Source organism: Pogona vitticeps, chromosome 3 (genome assembly GCF_051106095.1).
Source record: "Pogona vitticeps strain Pit_001003342236 chromosome 3, PviZW2.1, whole genome shotgun sequence".
In the NCBI taxonomy this organism is placed as follows: Eukaryota; Metazoa; Chordata; class Lepidosauria; order Squamata; family Agamidae; genus Pogona; species Pogona vitticeps.
Genome location: NC_135785.1, coordinates 28,047,725 through 28,060,799, shown reverse-complemented (window position 1 = coordinate 28,060,799; position 13,075 = coordinate 28,047,725). Strand labels below are relative to the sequence as shown.

The 13,075-nt window shown below is 38.6% G+C and overlaps 1 protein-coding gene across 7 annotated transcripts in view; it reads left to right on the top strand.

Moving 5' to 3' along the window:
• The window catches only part of MED12L (mediator complex subunit 12L), a 205,302-nt gene that overhangs the window by 158,447 nt on the left and 33,780 nt on the right, over positions 1-13,075 (top strand). For 5 of the 7 annotated variants that reach the window (XR_013542948.1, XM_072996076.2, XM_078389115.1 and 2 more), the window contains 7 exons: positions 1,612-1,836; positions 3,783-3,924; positions 5,133-5,253; positions 6,743-6,838; positions 8,143-8,256; positions 9,685-9,887; positions 12,199-12,387. Coding sequence is in view for 6 of the 7 variants with exons in the window: in XM_072996076.2 (XP_072852177.2) it covers positions 1,612-1,836; positions 3,783-3,924; positions 5,133-5,253; positions 6,743-6,838; positions 8,143-8,256; positions 9,685-9,887; positions 12,199-12,387 (1,090 nt within the window). In the remaining variant the exon portion in view is untranslated. The remainder of the gene's footprint in view (positions 1-1,611; positions 1,837-3,782; positions 3,925-5,132; positions 5,254-6,742; positions 6,839-8,142; positions 8,257-9,684; positions 9,888-12,198; positions 12,388-13,075) is intronic. The other 2 variants (XM_072996075.2, XM_078389113.1) reach the window with 1 other exon arrangement.

Sequence of the window (13,075 nt, the reverse complement as noted above, 5' to 3'; positions counted from 1 at the left end):
GTGACAGTTAAAGACCTGCCTTTTATGGCAGGCTTTTAAAAACAAAGTGGACAAACTGAGTCCATTCTAGATGTTGGGCATATGTTCCTTTTAAGTGTGTTTTTGAAACTGTTAAATATTTAAATATTTACATTTTAATTTCCATTGTATGCTTAATTCTTATTTTAAACTTGTAATTTATTCTATTTTTAGACTAATTAATTTGAATTAATTTGTGAAGTACCTTGAATCAGGAGAAAGGTGGCGTAAAAGTAAAACAACTAAACAAATTAAATAAATTTCTGCAAAATTTTTTTAATTATGTCTGGTTTTCTTTTATGTGGATTTTAGACATAATTGTGAATTTTATTACATTACTTAGTATGATATTTCTGTTTGCTGACTCCTACCAAGCACAAAAGAGGTATAAAACTGAGACAGACCCCAGGGAGCGAGCATCCAGAGTTAGTGAACAGGGAAAGCTAACAGGTGTTTGATAGAGGAAAAGTAGTAAGGAAAGGATCTACTGGAGGAAAAAAGGAAAGGAAAGGTGAGACCAAGGAAACAAAGGAAGAGTTTTTATAATAGTGGACCTTCCCAGCATTCTTCAAGGCAGACAAGACAGAGGAAAGGCACTCGTAGACGAACAAAAGAAAGTAAAAACGTAAGAAGGATTATGGAGAGAAGAGACAATTCTACTTAAGGCTGTAAGAGAAGTTGAAGAGTACATAAACAGACCTCTTGAGCAGTAGCAGCCAAGGGAGGTACTGGAGGTGGAAGAACTGCAAGACAAAGCAGAAGAGGGGAATGCTGAGAAGAGAACAATGACTGGAATACAAAAATTATATAAATTGTTCAAAAAGAATAGAAAGGGAGATGGAGTTGCAATATATGTCCCCTTGGATCCTTTTAAGAACAAAGGTAGGATAAAATATTTTAAATAAATTAAATAAATATGCCAAAAACAAATTGGTTGTCCCATCAAGAGCATCTGGATTAATATAATCAGGGGAAAACAAAAATAATAATATGGCAGTTCAAGTCTACCTTTGACTGCCCAATCAAGATGAAGATGCAGAGGAAACCTTTGAAAAACAAATTGCAAGGATTTCAGAGATACCGTGTAGTAGTAATGGGACATTTCAGTTATCCTGATATCTGTTTGGAGGCAAATTCTGGCCAATATGGCTCTTCTAAGAAATTCCTGCTTTGTGTTGCTGATAATTTTCTCCTACAAAATGTGGAGGAAGAAACTAGAGGAGTAGCTGTCCTTGACTAGATTTTTGTTTAAATATTCTGTTCTGTTTAATGTCACAAAGGAGGAATGGCACACAATTATGGTTATAAGGTGAACCTTCCCTTTCACAGCAAAATGATTCCTTGATGTCTGTATTGATAACTATATAGTTACTCCTTTGGAGAGATCATTCAGAAGTTAATTTTGCAAACTAGTGTTTTGTTGTTCTTGTTATTTTGATTATTTAGGCTGAATAATTCAGAATATGTAATAACCAGATAGATTGTTTAAATTCAGTTTCTTGTTTCTAATATTTCAGTATACTGGAAATTAAAAGGGCTGGTTTGTTTTTTCTAATCTTTCCTGGTTTTCCCTACTCTCTCTTTTATATTCAGTAGTGCCTGTTCAAAAGTAAAACAGACCATCTACAGCAATGTGCAGCCTTCAAACTCCAACTTGTTATGGGATCCAGAATTTATGTTGGATTTTATAGAGAATCCTATCCGCAGCCTCAACTATTCAGTGTTGGGCAAGATACTGAGTGACAATGCACCTAGTCGCTATAGCTTTGTGTGCAATGCACTGATGAATGTGTGCATGGGTCATCAAGATGCAGGAAGGTAAGGTGAAACAGCAAAAATGAAGCTGATTTTAAGAATGTGTAGTTTCAGTTGCTTCTTTCCTTCATTTCCGCTTCTTGTCTTCATTGGTATTGGTAGTTCCAATTTCTATCTTAGGTTTCTTAGTGTTATTTCACTTGGTCACATCCCCAGGATGGAATGTATGTCTACAAATTGTGTTTTATAACTGATAAGGAAAAGTCAAAAATATTGTCTTAAGGTTGCCTAAGCAAAAACTGCTTTAAGTTTCCACCTTGTTTATAGTCTATTACTAGGCTTCCATTAGCATTTCCAAAATACTTATGGTATGAAATGGCATCAATAGTTACTTACCTATGTGTGCCCAATCAAATAGAGAGTGCATCACGTATGTTTTCATCATGAATTCACAGATGCAGTAGCTTCCATGAGACTACTCCTTTGAAATGATGAGTGAGATTCCTCCAACTTGCCTCATGAAATATTATATCCATATCAAAACCGTCCTGGAAACATATCAGGGTCTTGCTGTGATTTTTTTTTCCTCATGAGAACTCAAGACATGACTTGAGTAACTCAGCCGCTTAATCTAAATTTAACCTTGGGAAGGAGTGCTGGTATGGTGGACTTCTGCAGATTTTGTTTGAGATCTGGGTTCATGTGTTCAGGGACAGCTTTACTGCAAGGGAAGCTGGGCACTAGGATTATGTATTTATCCACAGATGACAGTATTTCTAGGCAGTGTTGGATAGTTCAGTGAGTTAGGTATCCGGCTGTGGAGACAAGAGGTTGGGAGTTCCCCACTGTGCGTCCAGGGGGAAGAGCCAGTCAGTGTGTCCTTGGGCAAGCTGCAGAATTGCAAGATGCCACCAAAAGCAATGGTAAGCCTAGGTAATCTCTACCTAGAAAACCCTAAAATGGGTTGCCATAAATCAGAAATGATTTAATAGCATGCAGTTATTATAATAGCCTTTTATGAGCACCAGCTGTCACTTTCAGCCACCACTCAGCTGCAGAGGAAAGCACTGGAAAAATGGGGAGGCACATGGTAAGAGAGCATGGTTTGTTAGCAAGGACTGCTGGCATCATGGAAAGCTATTCAAGGCATGCCGAACAGTTCACAGTAATCTTCTGTCAGTGTCACTTCCCATTATTGTTGCTGCCACTCAATAGCATATTTTTTTAGAATTTCTCCATCCTATTACTGTTGGAACTTTCAGTTCTCTCCTGCTTATACAACTGTAAATTCCTGAAGAGGACAGGTGGATCTTATTCGAATGTCTTACCTTTTCACCTGGATGACTCTGCTCGGAGTCTAGATTTGTAACAGAATCTAGCCTTCTAATGTCACTGCTTTCCCTGACGCACTCAGATCCCTTCATGTGTGTGTATACCTCACAGAAAAGCTTATATACTTTTAAAAAATAAGGACCTGTGGAGGATTATTATTTCAAAGGTTTGCCATGAATCATAAGCAATTTAACAATACATAACAAAAAAGTATTTTTTTGGAAAATCGGTAGCGATCTTCATAAAAAGATGTGGCCCATGGAGGTCTAGAGATGTGGAAAAAATTAGAAATGGGTACCTCCCCCTCTCTCTCTAGATTTGCCCATGCCTGCCATATATTATTTAATTTTATTTATTTATTTAAAATATTTTTAATCCATCGTTCTCCTTAAAAAAACACCCATGTTCATATATCAGAATAACTTGGAATTTCAGGTGTTTAAAAAAACACCTAATTAAAAAAATGGAATGTCTGTTATGTCATGGCTCTTCTTGACGCACCAATTGTAGACCACTGAACAGATCTTTGGCTGCTGTAATGTTATTATTTATTTATTGGTGACGGTAATGGTAATTTTTCTGTATATATTTCTCCCCCATCAGTGGGGTCCAGGCTGTAATGTGGACCCCATTCCTCTTCAGTTAGCATCAATTATTGTTTTCCTTTTGTCTTCTAGGATTAATGACATTGCCAACTTGTGTGCAGAGTTAACCGCGTGCTGTACAGTGCTGAGTTCAGAATGGTTAGGCGTCTTAAAAGCCCTTTGCTGCTCTTCAAACCATGTCTGGGGATTTAATGACCTCCTCTGCAGTGTGGATGTGAGTTCTGAAAATGTTATTAAAAATAGATAGTGACTTATGTTTTTACTTTGTCTTTTGGAATGATCACGGGAAAAAAGTTTTACTTTCATCATAGTGGATATTTAAATATTGTTTCATCTTGAAAGGTGAAGAATTAACGAGAGAGGAAAAATCATTAAAATGTCCGTGTCTTCTCAGTTATGAACAGAAGTCAGTTTTATTCCTTATGTAAAACCTTCCTAATTTAGGGCAATGCATTATCCTGATAATATGGACAGATGATACTAGAACCCATCTGAACTGGTCTTTCTACCTTTGATTCTGAAAATGTGAATGCCCTAACATGTCTCCCTCTTGCCAGTGTAACTTAGCTAAAGTTCTGTGTACTGCCACACTGAATTGAAGTTGTTTCACTATAGCAAAAAGGAAACAATCTCATTTCAGTAGCAACTGTGTTGATGACTCTTGCTCTGTTGGAAACCTGAGCTGTGGTTCCCTTGGCTATTAGGAGACACAGAGTGAGGACAGAACTGCTCCATTTGTCTTCATTGCCATCCCCATGTAGTTCACAGAGCAAAGGGTATGCTTTGGCTTGGTAGGTCAGATGTAAAAGCAGAAATGTGGGAAGAACTGTACCAGTAGTAATCACATGCAAAGGCCCCCTTACTTGCTTTCTGATGTCCATTTAGGTCTAGAAAGGACTCCTCTCTCAAACTGTGGACAGTTGCTTCCAGTCAGTCTATCTGATATTGGGCTAGATGACTGGCAATAGGAAAGGGGGACATCTGGCCTTCTAGCTGCTGCTGAATTGCAACTCCCATGCCTTACTGTTGACTATGTTGGTTGGAGCTGATGAGAACTGCAGTGCAACGGTGTTAGGAAGACGACATATTCCCCACTCTGACATAAGGCAGTTTTTAATGTAGAAGGATGTGAAAAGTAGAAAGTGTAGATGTATCAAAGGCTCATGTAATGCATCCACCCTGTCTTTATTCCCTCCCCCACTCCTCTTTCTCCCACATGGTTTATTTAGTTAGTACTGTACTAATACTTCATAGTGAGGGAATTTTCTTTGATTTATTTAATGGCTAGATTTTAGAAACAGAAGCAGCAGGTTTTTGAGATTTTATTTCAATCAAAATATTCGATCCATATAATGTGGTCTGCTCTGTTTCCCTGGGATCAGTTAGCTTGAAGAAAAATGATACCACTGTTTTCCTTTTAAGGTGAGCGATCTCTCATTCCATGATTCATTAGCTACCTTCGTTGCTATCCTCATAGCCCGTCAGTGTTTCTTCCTTGAGGATGTAGTCCAGCATGTTGCACTTCCATCTTTACTTACTGCAGGTAAGTTGGTCACAACGTCAGGATGACTCCCTTTGGTCCTTCAGGCTGGAAAACTTCACTCATACAAACAATAAAGAATGTGAAGCCATTTCCTGGTTTCTTGTGTTTTTTTTTTTAAAGCATAGATATGTGTCTTTCATATATGATTGTCCTGGAGAAAGATTTGGGAGAGGCAAGTAATGCTATGATTACTTTTTACCCCCACTACCCATTCACACCAAAGCAGAAGCCAACTTTTAAAACTGAATTTCTTAAATCTACGACATCTTTTCTATTACTAATTTGTCTGTTTCTATTGCCCACGCTCAAAAATAACTGCATTTGCTTTCTTGCCAGCATATTTCGAAGCAGTTGGTTGTACTCATCTTCCCACACTCTGATAGAACTACATCATTCTCTTTTCAAAATGTCCTGCATTCTTGTGATCTTTTCTCTAGATCATTGCGAATAGATTCTTTCTGCAGAATGTTTACTTTTCCTCTTTCTCTTAAAGTCCGACATATATTCATGCTTGTCATTCCTAGCTTTCTTCTTTGTTTTCCCTTCCCACAGCTAGTTCTGTTTTTCTTATAACAGTTCTTTATTCCTCCTCCAAAACTCTTCACTTGCTTTGCAGACTTTCCTTTACCCATTATCATATTTTTCATAGTTCTATTTTTCCCACAGTCTATTTGATCTACTGAATATGTTCAGCAAATTAAAGAATAACTTACTCTATTTTTAGTTTCATATCAGGAAAAAGTAAAATAGCACAGTAGAATTTATGAAATATATTTGATGGAAACATCCCTCAAATAATACATTATTTTTGCATGGATTAGCTGCATGAAATGTTTTCATATATGTTTTCATTTGTTATTTAGAATACAATTTTCTATTTTTACTTGGGAAAATGTTATAGATGAAACTAGGGCTGGATTAGCTGTAAAAGTGTGAGTCACAGGTTCCCAAGGGCCCAGTTATGGCCTCCACACCCCAAAACAGCCTCCTGCTCCACTAACTCCACCTAAATTATTTAAAGACAAAAAATTAAATCCCACTTGCCCCTTCTAGACAGTTCAGGTTTTTGATCTCCCTTGAATTGTTTAAGGACTGGGTGGAGGTGTCTTCTCTCCAAACTTGAAGTTATTTCAGATAATGTCTAGTTTTGATTAAAGGCCTTTTCTAGAACTAAAACAGCTTAAAGAATTGGGGGGGGGGAACCGGAGAATTTCCCTCCAATATCCTCTGGAGGTTGTAAGTGTGTTCTAAAAAAGGAAAAAAGATTGTGGAGAATGGCAGGACCAGGGGATTGTTTTTGGTGTGTGGAAGATGAATATGAACCTCTGAGGGCCAATTGTGGGCTTGTGTGGTGTGGCCCCTCAGCCTCTGGATGTTGCCCATTTCAGGATAAGTTCACACAAACAAGAATTTGTTATGATTGGAATGCTGATAATTCAATGTTGCTTTCCTACTGTAAGATAATATTTGTAGCACTCCTCTTCCATAGCCTGTGGAGACCCAGATGCGGAGCCTGGGGCAAGGATGACATGCAGACTGTTGTTGCACCTCTTCCAAACACCTGAGATTTCCCTGCTAACGACTGGTAAGCACTCCAGATCCATTTTCCAGTCTTCTTCTTTGTACTTGCATTTCAGAGCCAGTATGGTGTACTGGCTAAAGAGCTGGATCAGGGCTGGGGAGATGTGATTTAATTTCCCATGGAGCCAAGAAATTAACTGGTTAATTTTGGCCCATTTCTCTCTCAGTTTGATCTACCCCATAAGGTTGTTATGAGAAGAATGTGAGCTAACTGGAGGAAAAGCAAGATATAAATGTAACTTTTAAATATGTGACAAAGTTCAATTTGAAATCTTCAGAGGAGTGTGATAATGCCGAGTCCAAAACATGCCTTGGCAAAGGGGAGTAGGCGTGCCATTTTGATGTAAAACAGTAATTTGTGAGACACAAGTTTACATATTTAAACAAGTCTGTGGAAGGTCACAAGGGCTGCATTCACTCATGTGCTGGAACCGCAGTTCCTGGAATTCTTCAAGAATTCTGAAATAATGCCAGGAATTGTAGCCCAGAAGTGCCCAAATCTACAGACTTCCACCCCACCCACCCCCATGGTGCCCTGGTGCTTCTTGGGAATTATAGTTCGTTGAAAGGTGCTCTCTACACAGCCTACTAGGCAGCAAGTTCTATAAGTCCCAGGCAATACTTCAGGAGTTTACTTTTAAAAAATCCAAAACCTAATCAACAACAGGAAGCAAAGCTGCAGAAGCCAATGGCTTGAAAGCCAATGGCTTGTTACTGGAGAGTTGTTGTTTTTGGTTTCTGGGCTTCAATATATGGAATTCTTGGGGAATTCTTTAGATTGCAGTCCAAAAACATGACAGAGCACACCCCTAAGGTCCCCATATGTTGTAGCAAAATGGGCAGATGTAGAATAATTAGATCTAAATTTAACAATAATCCTAACTAGAGTAGACCCACTGTATCCATGGGACAACTAGTTTTGAACCATGGCATGCTCTTATCTTTTCCTTGTTTCCTTGCTTAAAGGCAAGTCCTATTCATAATGACTGCATCACAATCTATTTTTGTCTTTAGCAACTGCTAAATGGAAATGAAGAAAATCCAAAAGCACCTTTTGGCATCTGAAAATTTTAGAGGTAGATTTGGATGTTGCTGATGCACTGGATTGCTTCAGTAATGCCCAGTCCTGATTGACACTTCACTTCACTTCAACTTCGGCTGAAATTGTGTTATAGGTGCCATTTTACTAGACAATTAAATCATTGCTGTGATGTGAAGGATGAGGAATAATTCTGCTTGTGGATACGTTTTATGTTCTGTTTTCTTGTTTCTAAATAATGTAAAATTTCCCATGTTCTTCTTGTTCAGGGAAATCTTTCCCAGGAATTCGATCATCTTGTGATCGTCACCTCTTAAGTGCTGCTCACAACAGCATAGAGGTTGGTGCTGTGTTTGCCGTTCTGAAAGCAATACTTATGCTTGGTAAGTTCACACTTTACTTTTTTCATTAAATGATATCTATTAAATCATATACATCAATGAGACTTACTCCCTGGTCAAATTCTTTCCATGACAGAATAATCTGTACCCATGTGTGAAAGGGGAAGACTAGTCCTTCCTTTTCTGCCATATATCTTCTGAGTGGAGAGCTAAATGGAAAGAAGAGAGAAGCGGTGGGTCCCTAAATGTTTGGAAACCCAACTTTCACCTTATTTATCTCTCTCTCTCTCTCTCTCTCTCTCTCTCTCTCTCTCTCTCTCTCTCTCTCTATCTCTCTATCTATCTATCTATCTATCTATCTATCTATCTATCTATCTATCTATCTATCTATCTATCTATCTATCTATTTGATTTATACCCCGCCTATCTGGACTACTCGTCTGAATGCATGTTTCTGAATGCATGGAGAAGCCCCAGGGTTAAAAATTTCTTTTTCATATTTAGCTCTCCACTTGCAAGAACTAGAAAGGGACGAGAGCTAGCTTGCTTCCTCTATTCATAGGTTAAAATTAGAGATGGACATGAATCAGAAAACTGGTGATTCATTTTGATTTGTGACTCATCAAGGTTGATGAATTATGAATTTATTATTTTTTTCTGATGAACTGATGAATCAATTTATCTTTCTTTTTACTTTAAAACCCTATAAAATGCCCCCCTAGCCCCTATAGACATTACATTTGCAGGTAAACTTCCCCAGATTCTCCTCTACAAGCTCTGCAGTTTTGGTGAAAATTGGGTTTCGGACATCCGAGTTATACACCAACAAAGAGGACTCCCCAAGAAAGCTCCCTCTAGGCACCTAAGGACACCAAAATCACAGAGAAGCTTCTCCTTACTCTCCTGTACAGTCTCTCCAAATTTGGTGAAGATTGGGTTTTAGACATGCTAGTTATGCACCCACAGGGACTCCTCCCCCGAAAGTTCCCTCTGGTACCTCAATCAAAATCAAGTTATACACGTACGAAGTGGGTTCCCCCCATGAATGTGCCCTTTAGCAGCTGGCCTGGGGAAACCCAGTCTTCACCAAACTTAGAGCCTTTGTATAGGGGAGTCAGGGGAAGATTTTTACAATTTTGGTGTCTCTTGGTTGTGGTTGGGGTTTGGTTGTAGCCAAACAAATTGACAAATCAATTGATTTGTATTTCTCAGGAGCATTGATTTGGGTGTATACAAATCAACAAATTAGCAACTTTTGAATGAATTTGCTGATTTGTTGTTTAATTCGTGCCCATCTCTAGTTAAGATTAATCCTTTTCAACTGAATAGGGCTTGAATTCCTGAATATGATTGTGCCCTAAAAAGTGCTCAATTATGCGCTTAGAATTTTTTTTAATGTAAGATGGACTGAAAAGGTTTTAAATGGACTGTTGTGCTCTGTTGTTTTAATATGCTGCTTCTTTTCTGTAGGTGATGCTGAAATTGGAAGCAGCAGCATCCCTACCTTGAAAAAATCAGATTACTCAGTGCGAAGATTACTGAGTGACCTCAATGAGGACGATTTATGGGATGCTTCCTCACATTCATTGAAATCATGTGGAAAACCTATCTCCATAGAAACTGCTAGTCTTAGTGAATATGCTAGATATGTACTAAGAAGTATATGTCAGCAGGTAACATAGCTCTTTGTTTTCCCTTATTTGGGCATGTGTAGATTTAACTTTCTAGAAATGTGTTTGTCTCTGGTTTTGTTCAACACTGAATAATCTCATAGTGACCAACTATTGTTTCAACAGGTTCTCCTCTTGTGCTTAAATACTCCATTGCATTCATTATACAAACATTTATTATATCTTACCTCACAATAACCTTATGAGGTAGGTTACACTGAGAGTATGATTGACCCAAATGTACCCAATGACTTTCATGGAAATTGAAACTAAGTCTCCCAGGCCAACAGTTTAAGCTCTCCACCACACAGGTGTACATAGGTTCAAATCCCTGGTCAACTGTGAAGCCCACCAGATGATTTGGGGACAATTGCCAAATGTTTGTTAGCATCACCTGTCTTGTTGTAAGGATAATAATGTTGTAAGCATGCACACCATCTTGAGTGCTTGAAGTAAAACAAAGATCACCAAGAGATAATCTTGAAGAAAAGATATTAATGTATTAAATTTGGTACCAGGATATCAGTGTATTAACTTTGATAAATAAATAGCAGAGAGTTGGCAGAGCCTTCTGTCCATTTCCCATAGGTTTGTTAATCATTCACTAAGAATGGCTGAGTGAGGAATCAAAAGTGAAGAATGAGGTTCATGTGATGCACACATGTGCAAACTAGCCAAGCCATTTTAAAACCCTACAAAATATGGAGCTGCTAATTTTAGAATTAACTTCCTTGGTCTTGAGTGCAAAGCTTAAAAACAAACAAACTTCCCCTTACCTTGAAGCCATGAAATTAGCAATATCCCATGACTCCTGAAATTAAGTCTGTGTTCATTCTCTTTAATTGAGCAAACATATTTTTTCCCTTTTAGCCATGCCTGGTTCAGATTAATTTTGCAGCAAGTAAAGACTACGTGCAGCAAAGCAGCCAGTCTTTGCTTTTCTGCCCCTCCCACCAAGAATGCCTGGTGTTGCTCTGGGCCTGCCAGGTGATTGCATTTTTGCCTAGAAAGCTATTGTAAAATCAAGAGAGCTGCAGTTGATTTCCCATAAAAGATCCAATGCTCAACAGTACCATATGTTGTTCCCTGATGCAGGATTTGCAGCCACACAGAAACATTCAGAGGTTCCCAATCTTGTGTCCCCAGGTGTTCCTGGACTAAAACTGTCAAAAGCTTTCACTTCTAATGTGCTGGTCAAGTTTTCTGAGAGCTGCAGTTCAGGAACACCCAGGATTGGGAACCACTGGTCTAGAGCGATGGACATGCTCAGTGGGATTTTTTTTCAAGCCACTGTGCTTATCTTCCTTATGTCCTGAGGTTCCTCTTGAATTGACTGCCATTCTGTGGCTAAAGCTGGAACTCCCCTATTTCACTGAGTTTGGTGCTCAGTGTTGTGATTTTCTTCAGGGTCATTCAGTCATGGACACTTGGAAACCTGAGTACCTTAAGCAAATGCTTGAGAGCAGCAGGATAAAGGCAAACACTCATCTGAACATAGTGTGATCTGAGCCAGAGAACAGCACTCTTGGCTATAGTCCTGTGAGCTACCGTCTCTTGCTTCTTTTTATCAGATCTTTTCAGCAGCAATTCTGAAGTAGAATGAAGGCAAAAGTGGCTTTGGTGAGAAATTATTCTTGCCAAAGGAATAGGCATGGGCCATTGAACTTGGACTCAGCATCTTTAGATCTGTAGTGATGCTGCATGCAGTGTTGTGGCCTTCAGGGAGAACAGCATTTGCGGACTTGGGATCATATACTCCCAAATTCAAAAGAGGCCTTCAGCCTCTGCTTCTCTATTTGCTTGCTTGAAGGTGAGTGTCTTTGTCTCAGTGAGGGGAGACTGGAGACTGTGGTAACATCTACAGATGCTTCCCAAGGGCTTTTAAGAGATTCATACATTTTTTTTGAATATTCAAAAAGGTCAGTTCCTTTTAGAGTGATAAAAGGGCACTTATGCACCCAGTTTTATTCCATAAGAGGATAGTCTCTTAGAAAAATGGAATATTTGCTTTCAACTTTAAAAATATATTTTTCTAAAAGGACAAAAACGAAAAATATAAAATGACAACTGAACTTTAAACTTTTATGACTCTATGGCATTTTGTGTGAATATTGATTCTTCTTGGTAACTGTTTTTCCCACAGTGAAGTTGTCTTAATTTACATTAAAGTCAAACAATTGATTTATAGTGCATGCAGTAGGAACTTTTTCCTGGCAAATGTCTTTAAAAACATTTTAAAAATTATGAATTAAAAATCAAGACAGTGACTTTGCTAAATATTAACCATTTGTTATAATTCTTAACTCTTTGATAGGAATGGGTGGGAGAGCATTGCTTGAAAGAACCTGAAAGGCTGTGTACTGACAAAGATCTTATCCTGGATCCAGTTCTGTCCAACAAACAAGCACAGAAGTTGTTGCAGCTTATCTGTTATCCTCATGGTGTTAAAGAATGTCCAGAGGGTGATAACCCCCAAAGGCAGCACATCAAGCGGATTCTTCAGGTAATCACTTATAGATATTGAGAGCAAGCGTCGTGTTTTATTTTTAGTTCTGCTGGTCTTGTCCCTCTTTTTTTTTTCCATCAAGTAGACATTCTGGTTCTGAAAAATAGGGTTATTATTAACAGTAGTTGAATTCAGTTACAAAGGTAATATGATTCTTTGCCCATGTTTTTATATATAGTTCTTTGCTAAAGTATGGTGTGTGTGTGTGTGTGTGTGTTGGGAAGATTGGGATTCACACTCACTGGCCCCACCCCCTCTTAACACAAATGCATGTTGTGGCAGGACACAAAAAGGATTCTATACATCACACTAACATAATACAAAATTCTCTCTCTCTCTCTCTCTCTCTGTGTGTGTGTGTGTGTGTGTGTGTGTGTGTGTCCTCAGCCAGTTGGGATTCTCCCATTTTGTGGAGACACGTGTAACCTGGTGTATTCTCAGGGCCACTTCTCATACATACTGAATGCATGGCTGGCAGGGCTAGTATGTGCTGCAGCCCCATATTCACATGACATATTATTGTCACACAGGTGGAGGTTTGTGTGAACCCCTTGTTGTTCATTTCTTTCCCTGTAGCATTATTGGATACTAATATAGTGGGAGAAAAATGCCAGCATGACCATGTTGGCATATGTTGAGTGATCCTGCAAATTGATCAAGAGTATTAAGAAAACTTTCCCCTCCC